The 24448-nt window shown below is 42.7% G+C and overlaps 1 protein-coding gene across 7 annotated transcripts in view; it reads right to left on the bottom strand.

Moving 5' to 3' along the window:
* Window positions 1-24448, bottom strand: part of LOC111874180 — an 801454-nt gene that overhangs the window by 73645 nt on the left and 703361 nt on the right. For all 7 annotated transcript variants that reach the window (XM_033755358.1, XM_033755360.1, XM_023869458.2 and 4 more), the window contains one exon: window positions 9577-9721. In XM_033755358.1, coding sequence (XP_033611249.1) covers window positions 9577-9721 — 145 coding nt within the window. The remainder of the gene's footprint in view (window positions 1-9576; window positions 9722-24448) is intronic.

Raw genomic sequence — 24448 nt, forward strand, 5'->3', positions numbered from 1 at the left:
GACATAATACAAAAAATTGTGACGTCATCCTTCCACTTTTAGTTTTGTTCTCAACCTTGCAAAACTCATAATAAATTCCTTCCATCAGTGTGTCTGCCTGTGCACGTGAAACAATAGAGGCACCGCCAAATGGAAATTCATTAAGAAATGTTCCATCATGTGTAAAAGTAAAGGCAAAATTGTCCCCGTGTTTAACCAATTAAGTATTACGCCATGAAGGAGTATGGGGGGTTGGATGTATAAATACAAATTTTCCTCACCTCGGCACTAGTTAGAGGTGAGTGGTCAGCTTCACGCCCTTGCCGCTTTACTCCTGGGGAACGAGCCCCCGGTACCCATTATTAGCAGGCTGGGTGGGCCCCGGAGCCGGTCTGGACAACGTGGAGAAGAGAAAATTCTTGACCCTACCGGGACACGAATTCTAACCCTTCGGTTGTCCAGCCCGTAGCCAGTCGCTGTAGTGACTACGCTATCCCGGCTCCTCCTAGCGCTGTGTAGGTTGTTTAAAATCTACCGATGTTTCGGGGAAACATGTCGCTTCCATTTTCAGGATTGAAGAAACAAACAATAGACCAGCATGAAGCAGGTTCACTTTCAACAGACTCCACGGAGTTATATTCCAGAAGACAGAAATGTTTATAATGACCGCTGTGAGAACCTGAAGTCTGACATATTGATTGCTTATTTATTATGATGTGAGAACTTAATCGAGCCTTACATATTCAGTCTATCTAAAATAGGGCTCCTCCTTATTTAGAGATCATAATTTCATCTTCTTATAGTATTATCCACATCAGAAGGTCACAGATATTAATACACCATCTATAATTACTTCTGTGGAATGCATCTTTTCATTGAACTCTCTATATTTTTACAATATTATTTAAATGCAACCCAGCAGATATCCAGAGTTCTCAAAAAATGAGTGAAACATTGCCACCGATAGAAAAACGTGACGCATACGTGATGACCACATTTCTCGAGCGGTGACTTGTGCATGCAATACATTGCTAGCAAAGAAATACGTACAGGTATCTGGGCACAGAAGGGGTCCGCAATACTGTTCGCGTATCCCTCCGGGTTCTGCCAATACCAAATGCTTTCTTTCATCTGCAATCCAGCAGGGCGGTAGGCATCAAAGGCAGATACATTGACACAAGCACAGCGCAGTCACGTTTCAGTTCCCCCCTCCCCCTGCAATATTTCACGAAGGAAAACTCGCATCCCCGTTTCCTTCCTCATAAAACTGCATATGGTGAGAAGATTTGCTCCACACGTTGAGACTGTTTGTTATTATGAAGGGTAGAGGTACAAGACGGTAAGGCGGCACGAACCGCAGCGCAGAGGAATTTTCTGTATTTTGGTGCACAGGAGTTGGAAATTAAACAAAAATGTGACTGTCATACATAGGAGATGATTGTAAAAAGAGGTAAAATTATTCCTGTAACAGGCCGTGGAGGCCCACAGGGTTGTGAGAAGTCGAGGCTCCCCCATCTTATAGACAATCGCCTCACAGATGGTGGTGAGGTTGTCAGCCTTACACGCCGACTGGCCTCCATTTACCATCCAGGAAGATTCCTGGTACTCATTTCTGTTAGAGGCTGAGTCGACCCCTGTGCCATAGTGCGGCTGGATGGATTAGGTCAATCGAAAAGCGGGAATCGAAAATACAACCTTCCGGCTTGTGACTCAACCGATTACGCTACCGTGTGCCCCAAGAGATGGTTATAGTCTGGAAATTAAGGGCAAATGCAAAGGGAATAGTAAGGCTTTTATTTTCTGGCATCAATAAAATGTTTCTTTTTTCACGGTGTACATCTCGGTTCTGAGGCCCAGACACAGAAACTGAGTACTCTGAATTAATATCGAAGTTAAGAATGCATGGAGCTATGCCTCCACTCCTTCCCCAATAGCATGCATGGGGGAGTTATATAAAAGCTTCCAGATTAGACCCGGGCACCCATACAGCAGCGTGCCCCGGCGGAATAAGAGCTTCTCGCGAGTTGGAACGAGGTGCTCGACTTACCGCGCTCTTTCCCAAGTCTCTCACAATAAGGGCAGCATCGTCATTTGGCATATTTCTCGCTATCCCCTGTATAACTTTTTTATATTTACCTCTTGACTCTGACGGGGGTGATTTAATAACGGCTACTACTACTACTACTACTACTACTACTACTACTACTACTACTACTACTACTACTATTACTACTACCAATATTACTACTGCTACCACCAACACCACTACTGCTACTACTGATGCTACTACCACCACTACCAATACTACTACTACTATTTTTACTGTCTAAGTTTAAAACATGAAATGTTTCTTGTTGCCATATTTTATCCTAGCCATGGTTCTTCCAGTCCTTTTACATGTGTATATACTCGTAAATGTTACATTTTTCACTTCAAAATAAAAACTCTGATTTGTCTTAATCGAATTATTACTATTATTCAAATGATACAAATTTGTTTTTTTGTTCCTTTTTTTTTTACTCTGGTTCACTTTGTGCATGTAATTGACCTTTGTTTGGGCTGTTAAGTTGGCATGTAAATAAACCGAACTGTATGATAAATGTTGCTTTGTTTTGTCTTTCGTTTGTTCGCCTGTTTTTCTTTTGTTTGTCCCGCTGCTCGTGGTTGCTTTATAATTGGCCTTTGGGTTGCGTCAGTAGGTGCAGATGTGCACATTTCCTGCTACTAGTGCACTTCGTAGAACAGAACCTTTATTTTTGGCGAATTCTAAAAGGAGTAGGCCTATCCTGAATTCCAGGCGTATTGTAAGCTGAAAAAATTTGTAATTCCTGGCTTACATAGCACACTGATTAATATTGTAAAGTGTTTGCCTACTGAGATTCGGTTCGGATTGTTAATTGGTTTTATTAATCTACAGGTCGTAACTACAACTATGAAGAATTGTAGGAATGTTGGAGAAAACTGCATAATGAGGAGCTTCATAATTTGTACTTTTCTCCAAGTATAATTAGAATTATCAAGTCAAGGAGGATGAGATGGTGGGCANGCTGCACAATTGGCGGCTTCTGAAGAAGGGCTCAGCTCCATGAGTGAGTGAGTGATATCACCGTGTACTTTAACGTTACAGAAAGTCCGAATTTTACTCACAGAGAGTATTTAAGTGTTTCATACAATTCTCAACATTACCTTGCATTTCATTAGTCAGTTGGTCTTTATAATGCCGATGAGGCGTTTTTCCTGTGAGGCAAGAAGTAAACTTTTACTGTGTTGTTTAAATGTTAAACTGTAAGCAGAACAGTGTGGTGTACAGACGTCGCTGTTGCTAGGCAGCAGATTCTTAGTAATGCAACAGTTTGACTACAACAATGGAAACCGGGTGTTTCTACGTAGTCCGTGCCGAAATGTTATAAGCAAGGGATGAAGTCATTTGTTAGGCAGTTCTGTAGGGAGGCTGTGAATAGAGGACTTGAGCGCGTGAAATTGAAAATTTTCCTGTGTTAGAAGCCGTTAACAGGGAACGGCTGGTGACGACACAGCATGCTGGAAAATGCCTTAGCGTGTGCTATGGTGGTTTGTGAATTGTGGAGATTAGCGGTGGCGCTGTAAATGCTTACAGTACCGAGTCGTATGTATAAGTGTTCCATAAATTCATTCACGAATCCAAACTCCGTCTATAATCACACACACTGGATGACAGAATGATTTATTTTGTTAAGCTCATTTTTATGCGTTTATATGAGACTGAACATGGCCATTTGTGAAGTATAAATTAGCAGTGTACAGAATCACCTAACTTCGTAAAAATAAGTTCAACTCAATAAAAATATTCTATTCTGTTCTGTTCTGCTCTGCTCAGCTCAGCTCTGTTCCGTTCCGTTCCAATGAATTTAATTTTATTTCATCTCATTTCATTCCGTTCTGTTCTGTTCTATTCTATTCACTTATATTTTGTTCTATTTTATTCTATTCCGATTTGTTTTGTTTGCTTTTGTTCTGTTCTGCTCTGTTCTGTTCCGTTCAATTCTATTCTGTATGCTGTGTACAAGAAATTTGTACTTCAAAAGATTACGTACGAATGTAATACGTTTGGATTCATACAAGTATCCCACTAGTGATTTTCTTTGCGTATCACCGTGTAGCCACCTCCGCCTCTGGGGAGACCGCGGAATAAGAAACATCCTACTACACGTCGCAAAGAAAACAGTTCAAAATATATTTCCGTCTTCTCTTTTGATTCTAAAAATGACTCTCCTCTTTCTCACTGAACATATCTGTCAATGTATCACTGGTTCGGAAAGTGCCAGGGCCTTTCTTTGTCACGCTTCCAGCCCAGGGCTTCACTTCCCCGTTTGTGCTTCTTAAATATAACATCACTGTCTTCTGCATTTTTACGCTGTGTAGCTGGAAAGAGACGGACGTTTCGGAGGACCATATCGCCTACATCCTCTAGATTGAAAATACTCAGCTTGCCACCCGATTATGCTATTTTCCTGCTTGACTTGCTCTTTGATCCCGAAGACGGAGGTGATGTTATTCCGAAACGTCTGGCTCTCTTCCATTTATGCGATGTTACAATCCGGGACACCGTACTCTTCAAAGTCACCGCAGTGCTTAATGCTTCATATTCACAGTCATGAAGAGGCTAGAAAAACGTGGGAAACTGGGTGAAATATTACAAGAACATGATATGACAATATCAAATAATCGTTGCTATGACAATGTGGGTAGGATACATAGATGGTGTTCCAGGAAGTCATAGAATCGATCATTCTTAGCAAAAAATATATATATACAGAATGTCCCATGAGGAATGTGCCAGACTTCGGGAGGGTGTTCCTTATGTGAAAGTATGCCGACATAATCCAAAACACTTATGTCCAAAATTGAACGGTTACGGAGATAATGGCCCGAGAAAAGTGTGGTCTTCTGGCGGGTCCACGCACTGTACCTGTCAGCTGACAAGTCTTATCGATGTTTGTCCTTGAGTGTGGTGATGACGGCTCACACTAGCCGTAAGCTTATGTGCTTCCTTCAGGGTACGTTGCGGCCGCGTTGTGAATGACTGGTAGGTTAGTTGTGAGGAGTTGCTGAAATGCTTTTTGTGTTTTCACACGTGGAATATTGTTATATGCATTTTGTGTATGGATTTTGCAGTGGCAATGCACGTGCCGCTGTTGAAGAATACCAAAAGCGTTTTCCTGATCGAAGGATTCCATCTCGAAGTGTCTTTATGCGAATTCACCAGACATTGCGTTCTCTTCCGAGTGTTTCTGTGCACACTGAAGGGGAGGATGTACGAATGATAAACACACGAGAGAACATTCTTGAGACGGTTCAGAGAATTCCGCGTCATTTATTCAGGGATGAGGCGTCTTTTACCCGGGACGGTGTAAATAATTTACGAAATGTGCATACGTGGTCCCATAATAATCCACATGAGATAATGGTAACGAAATTCCAAAAGAGATTTTCTGTGAATGTATGGTATTGTGTGCTTGGGATCAGGTTGATCGGACCTTTTGTGTTTCACAACAATTTAACTGGAAACNTCAGGTTGATCGGACCGGGTCCCCAACATTACACTCAGCACGTGAGACACTACTTAGGTCAATCCTTCCCTAACCGCTGGTTAGGTCGTGGTGGGCCCGTTGCATGGCCACCGAGGTCGCCAGATCTTACGCCTCTAGATTATTACCTCTGGGGCCACATGAAGACGTTAGTCTACGAAACTAAGGTCGATTCACGAGAAGCACTGCGGGATCGTGTTTTTGCAGCGGCAGAACACATACGTCACCATCCAGGCAACATTGCTACCCAGGCCCTCATATTGCGTGCCGAAAACTGCATTGCAGCTAGCGGAGGACACGTTGAACAATTACTATAAAGCAGGTACTGTATTTTAGTACAGTTATTTAGTCGGCTTATACCAGAATGCGCAGTCAGCCATGTTAAGTCAGTGCTTGGAACCGTAAGGACAACTATGACATGGTGTGCGAATTTTTTTGTAGTTCAATTTAATGGCTTCATGTCACTCACANACCCAGGCCCTCATATTGCGTGCCGAAAACTGCATTGCAGCTAGCGGAGGACACGTTGAACAATTACTATAAAGCAGGTACTGTATTTTAGTACAGTTATTTAGTCGGCTTATACCAGAATGCGCAGTCAGCCATGTTAAGTCAGTGCTTGGAACCGTAAGGACAACTATGACATGGTGTGCGAATTTTTTTGTAGTTCAATTTAATGGCTTCATGTCACTCACAGGTTAGTTTTATGTTACGTAAATTATTAACATTACAGAATCCACATATTCCTGCCAGTTTTAATATGTATTTTTTAATCAACAAGTGTGTAGCACCTGTCAAAGTTTCATACTTTTCTGGCCATTACCTCCGTAACCGTTCAACTTTCGACATAGGTATTTTGGGTTATATCGGCATACTTTAACATAAGGAACACCCTCCCGAAGTCTGGCACATTCCTCCTGGGACATCCTGTATATATATGTGTCATATTCCTAATGGTTTCCGAGATAGAGTTATTCACTGTACAGTTCCAAAATTGTTGATATGAATGAGATATTACCTACTGTTTCTAACACAGGCATTTAACGTTCAAGTGATTAAATTAGTACAGTTCACCTAGTGTAATATATTTTCGAAAATTCCACAGTCAACATCAATGCACTTTGCAGCTCGTGTGAAGACATGGCATGTTGCTCATCTGCATAGTGTACAGTGAACTGTACAGTGAAGTAGCTCTATCTCGGAAACCGTTCGGAATAGGACACATGTACATATACACTTTTTTGCTTAGAATTGCCGATACTGTGATTTCCCAGAATACTGACCCTCCTGGTACACTCTGTATATATGAAGTAAAGATGAAATTAATGTTTCCCTGTACTTAATAAATTAACCACAACGCCATTAAAACGTAAGGGGAAGCGAAGGTATATCTCCACGTATTTTAACCTTGATAATAGATGAAGAGGACGGTTATCTTTACGCCCCAGCCACTCTATCTACGGAGATACTGCCCCCGGTACCCATGGTATAGAAGGGCTGGATGGTCCTCGGAGCTGGTACAGGCGCTACGGAGAAAAGAAACATTTCTTGTCCTTGTCTAGTTCAAAGCCTGGTTGTCGTGCTGCTTTAGCTATTCCTGCTCTGACATGTATGAGAAGTGGACACACTACGAAACGGAATCAGTACTACAAGTACGAGAATACCGAATGCAGCATCCCAACACGAGAAATGAACACAGAGAATATTCTGACGTATAATGAGCTCAGTGGAATTATTAAAGGTGACATTCAAAAAGACATGAGACCAGACTCAGAATTAAGGATGCACATTGGCTTTCGAAACCATCCCGCAAGCATTAACCTTTTAAATCTCTGCTTTAACATACCAAAACTCTGCATTCTGCCCACAGGATGTACGAGTATTTGTATGTTGCGTGTGGTTCTCACAATAAATAGGGACTGTTTCCCCATACAACATTAACCGTTTGGACTCTGTAGCGGAGATCTAATGTGTTTCCTGTGAGGTATGAACCGAATCTTTGTAAATTATTTAGAAGTTCTGTCTCTAAAGCGTTAAAGCGAAACATTTGCGGTAGGAGGCTAGAACAAGTAACGGAATAGAAACATCTCAGATTAGGTCCCTGAAGTTGACGCTAGATGTCGCACTAGTGGTCAAGACTAGAAGGGTTAGAAGGGAACGGGAGGAAACAGAGAAGACAGTACAAAAATTGGACAACACATAAACTGGAAGGAAGAAACTGAGAAAATCACCCCTGAACGGTCACGGTGGCAAGGATATAACAAAAATCTAGCTGGAAGTCGTGTTCCAGGTCGACCTAGGAAGAGACGGAAGAAAGAGTTTAATAAGTCTCGGAACAAGACTCTGGAGCCTTTCTTGCTACCACAGAAAATAAAGTTAAATTAAATGACTTATGATTACGCTGTTAACGGTATTAAAAATTGCTGTTGTCTGGGATGTTACGCCGTCCAGTTTGGTATTTTTGAGGAGCCTAATTTCTCCATCAGTTCATTTGATATCTCTTTTGTCCTGAAGGGTAATTGGGTCTATGTAAACAAATGTTACAGGCAAAACTATTTCCACAGGGCCAAGCTAACCCGTCACAGACACCTAGTGCTGAGCTATATCCCCACACCCCATACGTCTTCACGGCGTGTCCATCACAGATGGACAAGTTTTGACCAGTATCAGTAGCCATGGCTCGGGCTGGTAGTCGCCGGGTTCCCACTGCGGCGACCCGGGTTCCATTCCGGGTGAAGTCATGAGGGATTTGTGGTGGACAAGTGGCACTGGGGTAGGTTTCCTCCAAGTATTTCAGTATCCCCTGCCAATTAACATCTCACCATCTATTTGGTACTCATCTATCATCCGGGGCTGGTGAATAAAGTCAATTAGTGGCGAAAGTAGCAAGTGGACTCAGTCGCAACCCACCCTAAAGTAATGCTATCCCTGTAACAGGCCGTGGAGGCCATATGTTTGTGAGACGTTGAGATTCCCGTATTTTCTCTAGACAATCGGCTCACAGATGTCGTTGAGATTGTCAGCCTTACGCACCGACCAAACTTTACCTCCACGAAGATTCTTGGTACTCATTTCTGCTAGAAGCTGAGTCGAACTAAGTGCCATAGTGCGGTTGGAAGGATTAAGTAAAAAAAGGTAAAATTGTCCCTGTGCTTAACTAATTAAGCACTACCCTACGAAGACGTACAGGGGAGTGGCTGTATAGACCCAAGATTTCTTGACCTCGGCACTAGATGGAGGTGAGTGGTCATCATCACGCCCCGGCCGATTTACCCCCGGGAAAAGAGCCCCCAGTACCCCTTGGATAGGAGGTTGGGCGGGGTCCAGAGCCGGTCTGGACGAGATGGAGACTGAAAACTCTTGACCATACCGGAACTTGAATTCGGACCCCTCGGTCGTCCAGCCTGAAGCCAGCCACTATACTGACTGAGCTATCCCGGCTATGGAAGAATTAGGTCAACAGAAAAATCATCGGGAATCGAAACCACGACTTTCCGGCTTGTAGCATAGTTCTCAAGCAACAAATTTACCGCTTGCTCAAAGCTAAGAAATAATAATAATAATAATAATAATTAACCGCCCGTTAAAATGGTCAAGTCAAGGAGGATGAGATGGGCAGAACATGTAGCATGAATGGGGGAGAAGAGGAATGCATATATGACATTGGTGGGAAAGAGACAACTAGGAAGACCAAGACGTAGGTGGGTGGACAGTATTAAAATGGATCTTAGAGAGATAGGGTGGGGTGGTAAGGACTGGCTTGATCTGGCTCAGGAGAGGGACCAGTAGAGGGCTCTTGTGGGCAGTGCAATGAACCTTCGGGTTCCAAAAAATGCTTGGAAATTCCTCAGTGGCTGCACAATTGGCGGCTTCTCAAGAAGGGCTCAACTCCATGAGTGAGTGAATTAACAGCCTGAGCTATATGGTGCGGAAGTTACCCCACGAAACTGGGAGGGGAGAAACTGGCTCAGGTCGGAACACGTGCCACTGATATTACCGTGCAGACTGGTTAGTTAATTTGAGAACTCACCCTTAAGGCGCACCTTGTCGCCTAAGATTTGCAGAAACTCCTCGAACAGGGGACTGTTGTCATTGTTGTCTAGGATTTCCTCTTCCGTGTACTGACCCTCCTTCACGTAGATAACTCCAACTTTCAGTTCTGACTTTATGAAGACCTGCACAGACAAACACAAGCCCGTTACACCTGAGGTTCTCACAGCCATGACTGCAGTATAAATTCTGCGACACGATGCCTTCTAATCTTTTAGAAATTTATCTACATTTCGGAGGAACCTACTATCTCCATGCTCGAAGTTTAAATCTCAGCCACGATCCGCTTGTTTGGTTTACTTTTCGACCCCGAATATTGAGACAGCGGACTCCTTCGAAACGTCGATAAAACTTCTATCCGACTACATGGCATCAAATCTCAGAATACAGTACTACGCGTACTTACACTGCGTCTCCATTAAGAGATGGACTGGTTAACGTAGTTTAGAGGGTAGCTTTCGATTTGTCGTTGAATTTTTTCTATTGCTAGTGGGGTGGGACTAAGTCCCTTGTACTGCGGCCAATTCTGGCCTATTGTGCCAGCCCCAGATGATAGGCGAGGGTGATTGTGGAGCAATTGGTGGAATGAAGATTGGCAGGGGAAACCGAAGTACTCGGAGAAAACCTGCCCCAGCGCCACTTTGTCCACCACAAATCCCATTTGACCAGACCCAGGATAGAACCTGGGCCGCCACGGTGGGAAGCCAGCGACTAACCTCTTTTATCGTTGAATTATACGAAATACACGGGATATAAACGCTCTGTGGACAGACTGTATCCTGCTTATGTAGTATGAGAAAGTACTGTGATGCCAGAAAATGGATTTACATGTTTTCAGCACCCCTCAATATGGGAAAATGTTTTTTGGAAAGTCATATATATGTATGTGAGAGACCAGAATATCTCAGAGAGTATAGCGACTGACTACGGAATGGACGGCCGAGTTTCGATGCCTGGAAAGGGCAAAATACTTCTATTTTCTCCACAGCGTCCAGATTGGTTCTGGTCTCCTTCTATCCAGTTAATACCGGGGATTCCTTCGCTGGTGATAATGTAGCCGAGGTGTGAAGCCGAAAACTCATTTCCAACTAGTGCCGAGGTAGAGAATGCTATACCTTTTCATGACGTGGTACGTAATTAATCAAGAACAGCGACAACTTTAGCCCTTCTATCTTTATCATGTGTGTACACCAGTACGTATTTATTGTTATATGACGCCTGAAAGCCGAAATAGTTGAGGCAGAATAGATGTTCCCTACTTGAAAACGGCTCGGTAAACACGTTCCTGAGGTAATGAATACGCAAGCAACAATGGAGAGATTGTTAGGAAACGGTGTTTTCTGTTAGGTCAGACTCAAGGGTGTATAACGAGGATCCCACGCCAACTGAGCGTTATTTGAGAATCGGTAGTTGGCTGATAATTGAGGGATTGAGAATTAGTTGAGAGCTGTGTGCAGTTAAGCTCTGCAAGTGATGATTCAGAAGAGATGACGATCCAGTTCAGTGTGTCAACGGTAAGGATTTAAGCCGACGCTGTTAAAATCCGTCGCTAGGAAACGGCTAGTGGAAATTGTAATTGACTGAGAACCCTAGTCTGTATATGGCTTTTATCTTTAAAGTGTAGCTATTTGTTGTGAGTGTATACTGTAAGTGGTCAATAAATCCAGTATCCAATCCGAAACCCCATTGACAGCCACCACATAATACGTGACAGTATGTACGTATGTATGTATGTATGTATGTATGTATGTATGTATGTGTGCAGTGCTCGCGCCTGATCGGTTGGTTGGATTTTGTTCATACTTGGTACCTAACAATTCATCCATAACAGGTGGGTGCTCGATAAACGTGAACTTTACAGCTGCAAAGCAAAGACTCCAACAACACAATTATGAGTCACTGAAAAATTGCTTTAATAACACTGATTAAATTTCAGTAATTTCTGGAGACCATCTCCCCACATAAAACTGTATAGACGGTATCAATAGGAAAATAATTATACGCCCTCTAGCGGCTCAGACACGAAACGTTAATTTTCTCGAAAACAGCCCGACCGATTTTCATTAAATTTCCGTCATCTATAGAGGGGGACAGCCGTGATATGTTAAGTATGTAGGCGAAATTATATGAAATGTATTTATACCGATTTTTACATTTTCATGCCAGTGGTGCCTTTAGTTACCGCCATCATTTGAAAAGTTAAGCACAGAAACAGTAAAAGCAATTCAATGACTGTCCAAAACTCAGAGTGTCTTGGATTACTAAGTCAGAAAGATATCGTAGCAAATGCATGTCCTGCTCGACGGATCAGATGCAGGGGAACGACAGAAATGAAAGATCAACTTACGGCTTGAAGGTCTCTCTCTCCTTGCACGTGGAAACATACAGAAGCAATGCTCAAAGAAGAAACAGGGAAATATACAGTGCTCGCAAGGGGAATTAAAGCCATGAAGTTTCCACATAAGAGTCGCTTTATGTCAGTAATAATAATAATGAAAAAGGTAAAAAGGGTAAAGCTATCCCTGTAACGGCCGTGGAGATCCATAGCGTTTTGAGAGGTCGAGGCTCCCACATTTTCCCTAGACAAACGGTTCACAGATGGCGGTGAGGCCTTCAGCCTTACGCGCCGTCCGCCCTTTATCTCCTGGAAGATCTTTGGTACTCATTTCTGTGAGAGGCTCAGTAGACTCCAGGAACATAGTGCGGCTGGAAGGATTAGCTAAATTAAAAAAAAACACCTAATCGGGACTCGAACCCGCGACCTTGCTGCTTGTAGCATAGTGCCTCAACCAACTATGCTACCGCGTGCCCACCACAAATAATAATAATAATAATAATAATAATAATAATAACAACAACAACAACAACAACAACAACAACAACAACAAGAAGACGTGATCCCATGAGGTTATCGAAAACAGGAACATTTCTGAGAATCTACATTAAAACACATAAATCAATACCGAACTGAACTATCATAAAGCATGACGAAGTTGAGATTCTCAGAGCGCTGACTTCTGAGATGTAACCCCGTGTAGTTTCATAGAAGTTTACCGACGTTTCGGAGCAACTACTACCTTAATCTTCAAGGTTGAGGAATAAAATGAACGATAGCAAGCGAAGGATACCCCGGTAACCTCTCCGAGATTCAAACCGAACACCTCGCGAATATAAACCACAAGCTTTACTGTTTAAGTGAACCCTTTTTTCTGGGGGTAGGGGTTTGATTCTCGGCAGTGGATGAGATACTATCTGTTACACAGCGTCCAGACCGGCTCTGGGATTCACCCAGCCTCCTATCCAATGAGTATCGGGGACTCTTCCCGGAGGGACAGAGTCACCGGAGCGTGACGCTGACTACTCCTTTACCATACAGAACCAGGGTTAAGAATGCGTGGAGTTATACCTCCATACTATTTTTGATTGCTAGATTCTTGGCTTACTTTTCGACAATGAAGATGGAGGCAATGTGTCCCTCCGAAACGTCTTTGAACAGCCGCACTACACGGCGACATATCCAGAGAATAGTAATATTCAGGAATCACTGATACCTGTAAGCATCGAAACCGCTATTTAAACTACAGCTTACATGGTTCTTTACCAGTACGAGTAACATGGGTACACACAAGGAGTTCTCTCTTCTGGGATATAAAGACGCGCAGAGCTTTGCTTGCTAACTGCTTCACGCTGGTTTCTTTCTTGGCTTATTCTTCTGCCCAGAATATGGTGGCGATATGTTCCTCCGAAAAGTCAAATCCTGTATGTGAACAACCGTATTCCGGCGAAATATCGGTCTATTTCTATTCAGAGGGTTACTATAATCACCACAAGGTGATTTATTTCCATTATTGATCTAACAAGATAAATACTAGGGAAAGGAAGTGAGCAAGATAAACTCACTTTGCAAACTCTTGCCCCAGGGAGGTTAAGAAAGTCTTCAAAGTGTCTATAGGTAAAAGCATTCTGTAATTCCACCGCCTTCTATATGTCTCCGGCCTTGATTCTCCCCACTCAGCAAACCCCTTACGTTTCCTCACGAATGCAACTGATCACAGAGGGCTCTGTATGTCCTCGCACAGTAAAGGTACAGAAATAGGACTATATGGTAAACTTAATGTTATTGGCCCCTTTTTTCGTTGCGCACACTCGTTTGTTGGAAATTGGAGTTCATTGCCAGCGTTGACACGGGAGCCGACAGGAGTTGGGGGGGGGTTAAGCGAGGTATTTATTCTATCGTTGGATTTTCGGAAACAATCAAAATCTAAAAAGGGGAAGGAAATATACCAAATATTAATATGAAACATTTAAATTATAAAAAGGTTACGTACCGTGAATACTCTATAGTGATCGCTAAATACAGTCTTAAATGGCTTAAAATTAATTTTGAGAGGAAATTTCCTGGCCCATTTCCTTTATACATCTGCCTGCCCCACCAGCCTTGAAAATAATTCTTCGCTGTGACCGAGGATATGAATATATCAGTATAGTCTAGCCAGCATAAATAAATCTGTGTAAACTGTTGGTCGGATCTTCTTTACAGCGTATCCATGGAAACCATATGCAAAACTTATCTGTTACTTAACGATAGGCTCAATAGACGACAGCAATAAAGTGTAGCCTTTCAATCGGCATTACAGTTTCACACCTTGGTGTTATATGTGGGAAATGTATAATTTTCCCGTTGTCTTTTCAACGGGAATTGCACTATAAAATTTAATCAATATGATAGGCGAAACTACAAGAATTCAAAATGTCATGTTGTCCAAATCTCGACAAATATCACCCGAACCTGTCTGTAAATATATACACGGGATTAAACCGGCTCATGAAAAAGTCAAATAAATAGAGATATGGATTAATTTACTCCCGTGTTTAATCACTGCACATGTCATGCAGGTTACCGTGGCGGTAAAGCTCTATGCTTGCATTCGAGAGGCTCTTGGTTTGAATCCGAATTCTGAAGAATGTTTTCTGTCGTTTTCCCCAGCGTCTTCAACTATATGACTGGATATTTCCTAGAGTAAACCACGGTCGCTTCCTTCTAAATTCTTTTCAGTTCATCTGTCATCCTACCCATTCGACTGCAATACTGACAGACTCATAAAGTGATCCACAGAAAATGAGCCATGGATTCAGTAGGTGCCGGTTATTTTAACTGGACTCTGTACGTCGGCGTGTGAGATCCCTACACATGACAACATTTGAATACGACGTTCCAATTGAGGTTTACAAACACTGAAGTTATCTCAGCACATCAACAAGCAGCAATTTGAGATACTGCTTGCTAACGTAATGCACCAATCTTGGCTTGAGTATACCTTCCAGGCGCTTCGTGTTTCTACGTAAAATCCTCGCGGATCTCGGACCTGCACGAAACTGCGGAACATAATCCAGAAAATTCCGAGAACTGCTTTAAAAAACAAAAGCCTTGCGCTTGCGTAAGTACTGTTACAGTTCCTATCAGTCTCTCTACTTCTGCTTCTTCTTATACCTATTAAACATCTTCCAAAACAACGATACGACGGCAGTGTTCATGAATATTGAAACTTCTTACCATCTACTTCTGGATATTCGCATGTTTCTATGTCCTTTATACCTCTACTAAATTATGCAGTCTAATTTCTTTCATCTCATTAGCATATAATTTTTAGTTTCAGTAGTATAATTGTCGAGATTTCAAAGACGGCTTTAGAAGAAAAACTTGAAGAAAAAACCCAATAGGAAGATCTAGGGCTATACTTAAGGATAATACTAAAATGAATTTAAAAATAATGGGTTGTGATCTAGTTTTATATGTTTATTTTATTCCGTCACCGCAATAGGTATTGTCACGTGTAGGGTCGAACGAGTGAAATAACGGGTTCTAGTTGGGATGGTTGGAATTATTAGCACTTCGATTACACACACACTCTCTCTCTTCTTACTTACATCTAATATAGCCCTATCGCTGATTTACACAATTTACAGTTCAATGTTGTACACGCATTAGGAATCTCGGTCTTCACTAGTCGTCTCCTGGCAACGGATCTCAACACAGAAACTAGCGTTTCAAATCTCCATGAAATCTTCTTGTCTTCAACCACTCTGTACTCCTCTGTCCTAATCTGTACTGAACACATCTTCACAATTCTAAGGGCATGCTCCACTCTTGTTCTTGTATTGTCAAGTGCTCTGCACCCTCCTGAACTCTTCACTTATCTAAGCTAAAAAAGTCTTCGTTACATACGCTGCGCATGGACGACATAAAAAATTCTATTGCTGCGTAGCACAGACCACACAGAAAACAAGTCACGTGATAGCTATCTCGTCACTCTATCGGCGCGCTTACCGCTGCCTAGCAACAAGCTATAAACATTCGTCCTATTGTTGCGTGCGTGTATTGCCGGGTGTTTATTGAGCCGTTGCATGAAAGTGCGTTCACATGTCGCAGTATTATGGACACACAATTCATTCATCGTTTCTTCCAACATGTTTCGACTCATTAGGCCATTATCAAGTATTTTACTTCTTTACATTCACCTGTATTCGTCTGCTAGTATTACTGCATTGGTCAATCTTTACATATTCGTTTACTGCTTCTGTCAGTAGCATGAAATGTCGTTATACATATATATAAAAGAGGGTTCACCTCTAAGATCAAGTAATGGTGACGCAACAAAGTAAAAGACATTTCACACATAAAATATGACGCTTAGTTGTAATGTTTCTAGATTTATCTGGCTCACTGTAGGGGCCGATGGCGGGCTCTTGTGAACACAATCATGAACCTTCGAGTTACATAAAATGCTTGGAATTTTTGGAAGTAACTGATGACATTATTAGTTTCTAAAGACGGGTTCAGTTCCATGGACTTACTGAGTGAGTTAATGGATTATTTATATGTTCAACCATATCCTCGCCGATCACTGTGGCCGTGCTGTCTAAGGCGCGTATTCTACTGAAGTATTCGAAAATTGGAATCATGGGTTTGAATCCCAGTCGATGCATGGATGTCTTTCAGCGTTGTTTGTCTATGTTACACTGCATGGGTTGCTGCTTTGCGGTGTGGGCCAATCCCCAGTCCAAGGGCCGTACCAAATTCATGCATATGTGCATTATGTGATGGTTTACACAGCGGGGAGAATTATACTCATAATAGCTAGATTTGTTTCACGTCTCGGTTGGTAGACCTGCTATTCCTGCCTTTCATTAAACAACACGACATTAACACGTATTGAGGAACAGAGGTATAGTTCCACGAGTTCTTGACTAGACGGAGCTATACCTTCTCACAGGAAGCAATAGACAAGATGATATTGCAATGGTGAAGTCCAGGACGACGTGATGGGTGAGGCATGTAGCACTCACGAGACTGAGTGTACCCAAGAGAACAAAAAAATCTTGGTTCCGCCGAGAATTGAATCCCAATTCCTCGGCCTCCCAGCCCCTCAGCTGATTGACTCTCTCAATGGAGTTGAGTCCTTCTTAACAAGCTACCAGTTGTTCATGGGGCCAGAAGGTTCATTACCGTATTCACAACAGTCCATAACACCCGATCTCATTTCTTTAAGATCTATTTTAATATTATCGTCCCATCCACGTCTAGGTGTTTCTAGTGGGCTCTTTGCTTCTGGCTTCGCCACCAAAGCCCTGTAAACATTCCGCTTCGCCTCCATGCGTGTTTCATGTCCTGCCCATCTCATTTCCTTGACTTGATCATTTTATGGGGCTCTAATATGAAGCTTAAGTAAGTGGACCTGCCTTAGTCACTCATGTCGAGGAAATGCATCGCAATAACGTTAGACGTAAATAAGGCATTTAATGGAGAGAAGAAGGCGCGCAGTCAGGGTGCGGGGCGATGCGTAGCCCATGAGAAATTTACGTTTCAATGGCTTCACACTCCCCGTAGAATGAAACGGAGAAAAGGACAGCGGATGGTACGGATAAAGATGGGAATGTAGATGAAAATTTGGCTACAGAAATAACAGAGAGAGTCGGGAAAAGGAGGAAAAGCAACATAAAAAGACAAAAGGTTAAGCGGAAACATCAAAAGAGAAAAACAGACGAAGATGCAAGTAAAGTGAAAGAAATAGACGGAGATTGAACGAGATAAGTAGCAAAGGTAATAGAAATAAGGGAGATGGCAAATAAATAAAATGATAAGCAAAAGATCTTGAAGAACAAGTGCTTAAAAAGAGTAAAAGAGAAATATACAGGACTATCCAAAGAGGAAGGAATTAGATGAGAATTGAATGACAGGAATAATGAAGTGAGTAAGAAGAAGAAACACAAACGAAAAGAATATGAATGAGGAAACAAGGGTTAAAAGTGAAGGCCGGAAGATATATAAAACGAGGAGGAAATGGGGCAAAGACAAACAGAAAGAAGAAAAAAGACAAGCATGAAAAGGAAATAAGACAGTAAGAAAGAGAATGAAAGACACAAATATCTAGAAAAAATAGGAAATTACGTTAAAAAGTGATATGAAACAAAGAAAGTAAAAACACAAAAGGACGATAGGACATAATAGGAAGGATGAACAGAAGCATACAAAGAAAAGAAAACGAAAGAGTAAGCTAGGAAGAGCAAAAGGAGGAAATTGTGGATCAACAATAAAAAAGGAAGTTACAGAAAGATTGGAAAATAAATGAAAAAGTTCGTAGTAAGGAGATAGGCGAGGAAATAAGACGGGAAATAAAACTACGATAAGGGGAACAAAGGTTATGAAGTAAGGGACTTCTCTGTAGAGAGAACGTGAAGAAATCAATATGAAACTAAGAGGAGAGAAAAAAAATACGTAACACGTTAATAAAATGTTATAGCCTACTAGACGTGACAATGGTTAAAAGGTACCGAGGCTTCGAGAACCATCTGTGTCTCCATTATCAGGGTCTAATTTTCCAACTGACACGGATGACAACCCGAGCAGATTTCATTAACCACAGGCGCCGCGTAAGCTTCGGCTCTTACGCAATACGTCTTAACCGTAACAGGATAACTGAGCGGAAGTAGAGAAGCGGAACAGGCTGCTCTCAGGGCGGAGATGATATATGTGTACAAAGTTTTAGACGGGAAACATCAAGACTGGGTACTAAGATCATACAGGGTTTCTGGAATGTAGCTCTGTGTGATCTAGTATAAGTTTACCGTCGTTTCGGGGAAAATTATTCGATCCTGTAGACTGAGGCAATGTGTACCTCCGAAACGTCGGCAAATGGCTCCATGCTCCCCAAAATAATATCCCTCAATACTAAAAGTGATCTAAAGAAGTTAGATGGGAATGAATGCACTAGATCCCTGTAAGGATAACGTCCAGAATGAGTAAGATTACGTAAAATGCGGCGAATTCCTTGGCTGCCTGAGCGACAATCAGAGTCTCAAGCAGGAAAGTCTTTTACGGAGATGGTAAAGCTATTGTCAGGCTGATAGCGGATGGTGGTGACTAGTTGGAGGAGGGGGCAGTGGAGGCCGTCCACACCGCGAGTTGTCGCAGTGAATTGAAAACCACTTTCAGCACTCGCTCGGACAGTAAATGCGGTTAGATCGAGTTACTGTCGCGACGTGCCTTGTATCACCTTACTGATGCGGCAACTTCTCCAACATATCTTTGACGCGTGTTGCCTACGTATGGCGTTGCAGACGTTAGCAAGTAAAGCATCGACAGCAAGACGAGAAGAATTACGTTAAACCATACGCAAGACGTTGCAGAGTCTCAGTCAACTGCATCAGCGAGAGAGAAAGTGCATATATTTATCTTTCTCTTCGGTAGACTTGCCGACTTTTCGGAGGGAAATCCAAATTTAACTAAAAGAAGAATAACAACGTATGGACCACCGCGAAAGCTTAATATCGGTAAAACAGTACAGATATTGCCAACGGTAAACAAATTTTGCTTTATAGATTCATAATTTCAATATTTAGACCTAGTAGATCCGGAATAGCTCAGTCGGTACAGTGATGGGCTACGAGCAAAACGGTCGAAGAACTGTGGTTCGATTCCCGATAGTCGACAGAGATATTTCTCTTCTCTACGTCCTCCAGACCGGCTCTGGGTGCACCCAGCCTCTTATCCAATGAGTACCGGTGTCTGTTCCCTGTAGGTAAAGCGGACTTAGGATAGGGAGGAATGAAGGTCTCTTGTGAACACGGCAATTAACCTTCTTGTTCCACAGAATGCTTGGAAATTGCTGAGTACTCAGCAACTGGTAGTTTCTCATGAAGGACTCGGCTTCACGGAGTTAGTTAATTCGTCATATTTTTGCGTTCCTTACGTCCCCCTCTTGCTGTTTTGCCTCCTTTTGTTCCAGCCTCCATGCGACGCCCGTGTAGTGGGCCCATCCCGGCAGAACCGCAAGGACACGGCGTGCATCATTACCTCGGGGTCAACAAACCGTTCCGCACGTGCGACCTCCCGATGCGCTTTGATCGATTTTCATAAGAAGGGCCTCCTCCCGTCAGATGGCAGGGCTGTACAACAGTGCCACCTGTTGGATATACGTCATGATGTCGATGGTAGAGCCACAGGTGGCGAGCGATTGAACCTGTTGGATGGATGCGCGCGCCGTGTTTACTGTTTACCTAGTATTCATTACTCGGAGAGAACACGCTTTTCACACAACAAAACATGTTAGGGCAAGGTCTGAGAATCTCCCATGTTCTCTAGTTGCCAGACTTCTATCTAGAAGTCAGTAATGCATCCGAAAGGTAGTGCGACCGGCCATATCGACTCAGGTTTTCCTAGTTTTTTTTTTGTCTTTGAGAAAATTTTAAAATCGCTGCCAACTTTTCAAGTTGCTACAGCGTTCCTCTCTTGCAGCCCTTCTTACTTATATTCATCAAATTGAAACCTCATTCACATCAAAGCCAACAAAACTATTTTTGCGAATTACACATTTCGATGGGGGTAGGCAGTAGCTTAGTTAGCTGAGACACTATGCTACAAGCCAGAAAGTCGCGGGTTCGATTCTAGATGAGGTCATTGGATTTTATTTTTCATTTGTCTAATCCTTCCAGCCGCACTATGGCCCTGGGGTCGACTCAGCCTCTAACAGAAACGAGTACCAGGAATCTTCTTGGGGGTAAAGGGCGGCCGACGCGTTAAGATTGACCTCTCCGACATCTGTGAGCCGACTGTTTAGAAGAAGTGGGAGCCTCTAAGTCTCACAACGCTATGGGCCGTCACGGCCTGTTACAGGGATAGCTTTCCCTTCTTTTATACATTTCGACGTTAATTCAGAAAATCAAATCCCACGGCCTTTCTCTCGAACCACTGTTTCTAACCATCATAACGGTTTCAGGTCCTCCTCACTCTCATCAGAAGGACGAGGGGGCGAAGCCTGGGAACCTTCTAAAAACTGATGCCCTTTTTTCCTCCCCATAATAAAGTGTCTCCCAAATCTCCCCTGACTTTTCTCTCTTAACTATCCTTCTGCTATTCCTTCTTCCTTTCACTCTCTCCTTTATACTGTTCCTCTGTTTTAATTCACTTTTGCAACTCAAATCCATACCGACTCATTTCTTTAAAATTCATTTCAATATTATCCTCCCATCTACGTCTAGATCTTCCTAGCATCTATTAGTTCAGTTTCCTTGTCAAAACACTGAATGAATTCTATTCCATGCGTTCTACATCTCCTGTTCACCTCATACTACTTGATTTGATCATTCTAAAAATATCTGGGCGATGGTAAAATTTAGAAGGGCTCCATCATTAAATTCTCTCTAACCTTCCCTTATTTGATCTCTCTTAGGTCAAAATGTTCTCCTCAACACCCTCCTGTGATGTGAGAGATTCTGGTCTCTGTCGCGGGTGACTTCGTCTACAGTCCCCAGTTACCCCTCCTTTGTAGACACATAAATGTAGTGACGTACGGTGTCATGGCCTGAAGTACCAACACCACTCAGTTTAGGTTCCTGAAAATTGTGTTTGGTGACTAGCCACGGGGTATGCATTGGTAATTGTATTTATAGGATTCTTACAACTCGTAACTACAAATAATTATAATACTTTCACAAATTCACACACTTAACAGTTAACTATAACACCCGCTAAGCCTTCTTAGTTCGTCTGCGCTGACTGTCGTCTAGTAACGGCTTCTAACAATGTAGATTCCTTAGTTTCCGTGTTCGACTACTCCACTTACTGCATAAATTTTTATAATGTATGGCCGCTGTTCAAATGAAACCCGTTCGCTACGTTGCTCGGGAATACAGCTAGTCGCCAGTGATCACGTAGCTGTGTGCATGACATATAAATAGATCGATCACAAGGTAAGCAACATAACGGGCCGTTAAAGCCAACGGGAGGAGAGTGACACGGTTAAATTCCAGGGTTCCAGGTGGTTAATCCGACCAAACAGGACCAACGGGTTGTCATTCATTTCTATCAGGGTCCATGACATCACCGCAGAGGGTTATTGTGCATCCCTCCAGGACTTTCGTGCCATCATCAAGAGAAAGCGTCCTTGTATGCTTAGGGGTATCACACTGTTTCCCGACGTCCATGTGGCCCGCAATGTCAAGGTCGCTGTGCCCTCGTCACTCTCCTCCTGCATGTATGTTACTTCAAGTGGGAAGCAGTCATCAAGGCAGCGGTGTCTCGTCGCCTGCTTCAAAGATGAAGGGGAATACTTTTAACGGTCTACACTCATCTCGCCCAGAATTGTCTTCGAACGGTTTTCGGTTGACAGGTCTCATAAAACAAATGGCATGAGCACGAATTCTACATTTACTTGTGTTTATGATGACGGAAACTAAGTACTGGAATTAGGGATGCGAAACTTCTTCTGGAAGTATATAGTACCTATGTTGTATAATTAATTAATAAATTACTGGTTTAACACCCGTTTCGCCATTTGTTACATAAGCCCTATTCCTGCTTTTTCTCGTGTTAATTTCCAGTCCAACATGTTATAGAACAATGCGTCGATGCCAAAATTTACAGCCGTCTCCCAGGAATAACACGCATAAACGTTCAATCGTAAACTTCCTCCAGCATTGCAGTGCACTTCACATATCCACATCAAAATGTGACCAGTGGTCACAGAATACACGCGATACTCCGATACAAAAGACTACTATCTGTCTATTGACCAACTACTTATCCCACGTCCATTCGACATGTTGACCCTCGACAGTTCGTTGCTTTGGTGGCCCGAAATTGCGTAATGACAATGAGAAATCTAGAGATTCAAAACTTTTTTCCTTATGCATAAATAGAAGGATAGTATAGCTAACTTCAACATACGTATCGAAGTATTTACTTATTTATATTTCATAACCTCGCCTTTCGCAGCTCAGATAACATGGCATTAAACGATAATCAGAAAAGTATGATTTGGGAAAGATGTATTAGGAAGAGATATGAACCTGGGATCTCCCAGGAGTGTCATCTACTCGACCCTTGAGTCCGACTGAAGCATGTTAAAACACTTTAAGTGCTGAATTTTTTCCAAATAGAACTTGTATATACAAATTCAGTTCGTACCTCACAGGAAACACACGAAGCCACTTAGTTCCAAATACAAGGTCCACCCATTCCGCTGAATGCGTGCTGTTGGATACTATTATAGCATGGCTTCCTTGGAAGGGCACTGGGAAGACGGACAACAGAGTTTAAGGAGAAATCAGTCGGTGTAACGACTGGTTACGGACAGGACGGCTGGGGGGTCAGAGTTCGAGTCCCGATAAGATCAAGAATTTTCTCTTCTACACGTCGTCCAGACCGACTCTGGTGTCCACCGAATCCCCTATCAAATGGGTACTTGGGGCTCATTCCCCGGGAGTAAAGCGGCTGGGGCGTGAAGGTGGCCATTCACCTCCAACTAGTGCCTTGGTCAAGAAAATGTGGATCTATACATCCACTCTCCCATACGCCTTCATCGAGTAGTGCTTAATTAATTAAGTACATGGGTCAATTTTGCCGTTACCTGGGCTTTAAAGGGTTAGTTATCATTTAATTGCAGAGGGTAACAAATGGACACCCCTGATACATTGCACTCACGGTCTCGTGTCCGGGCTCGGCAGTTCGGATTGACACTGTGATTGTCTACAGTGCAGACTCCGCACAATGGCTTTGTACACTCCGAATCAAAAGCCGCGGGAAGCCATTCTCGTACACGACATTCCAGAGCTCTTTACGGCTCAATTTGCGACGGCTTATTAAGCGTTCTCTCTGAGGATCCGCGTAAGGCTTCGGTAGGGGATTGTTTCGGCCATTGTGCTAATTCAATTAGTTCCTGAAGTAATAATCAGGCAGAAAATGGGCAGGTTACCTCAGGCGGTATTTCAGAGATGATCATTTACGGGTACAGCTACTCCTGTCCTTAAGGAGACTCTCATATTTTCTTCACTGTCTTCAAGGAGTTGAGCCCTTCTCGAGAAGCCGCCAACTGTGCAGATACTCAAGAGCTTCTCAGCATTTTCAGGAACCCGCAGGTTTATTTCCGAGTTCACAAGAGCCTTCCACTGGTCTCTATCCTGAACCAGATCAATCCAATCCATAGCAGCACATCTTATTTCTCTAAGAACCATTTTAATATTATTCACCCACTTAACTCTTGGTCTTCCTAGTGGTCTTTCCTTCTGGTTTTCCCACCAATATCCTATATGTATTCTGCTTAGCCTCCATTCGTGCTATATTCCTTGCCAATCCCAGCCGCCTTGACTTGATCATTTTAATTATATTTGGCAGAGTAAAAGTTACGCTTATTTCTGGGCTGTTTATCCATATATGGCCGTCAGTACAGTACACTCTGAGCCAAAATATCGTAGCTCAAACGACCAAAAGTTGGCTTCCGAATAGAAACTCCGGGTTCGATCCCAGGTGACTTCGTGCGAGATTCGTGGTGGAAGAAGTGGCACTGTACTAGAAT

Source organism: Cryptotermes secundus, unplaced genomic scaffold, assembly GCF_002891405.2.
Source record: "Cryptotermes secundus unplaced genomic scaffold, Csec_1.0 scaffold26, whole genome shotgun sequence".
Classification (NCBI taxonomy): domain Eukaryota; kingdom Metazoa; phylum Arthropoda; class Insecta; order Blattodea; family Kalotermitidae; genus Cryptotermes; species Cryptotermes secundus.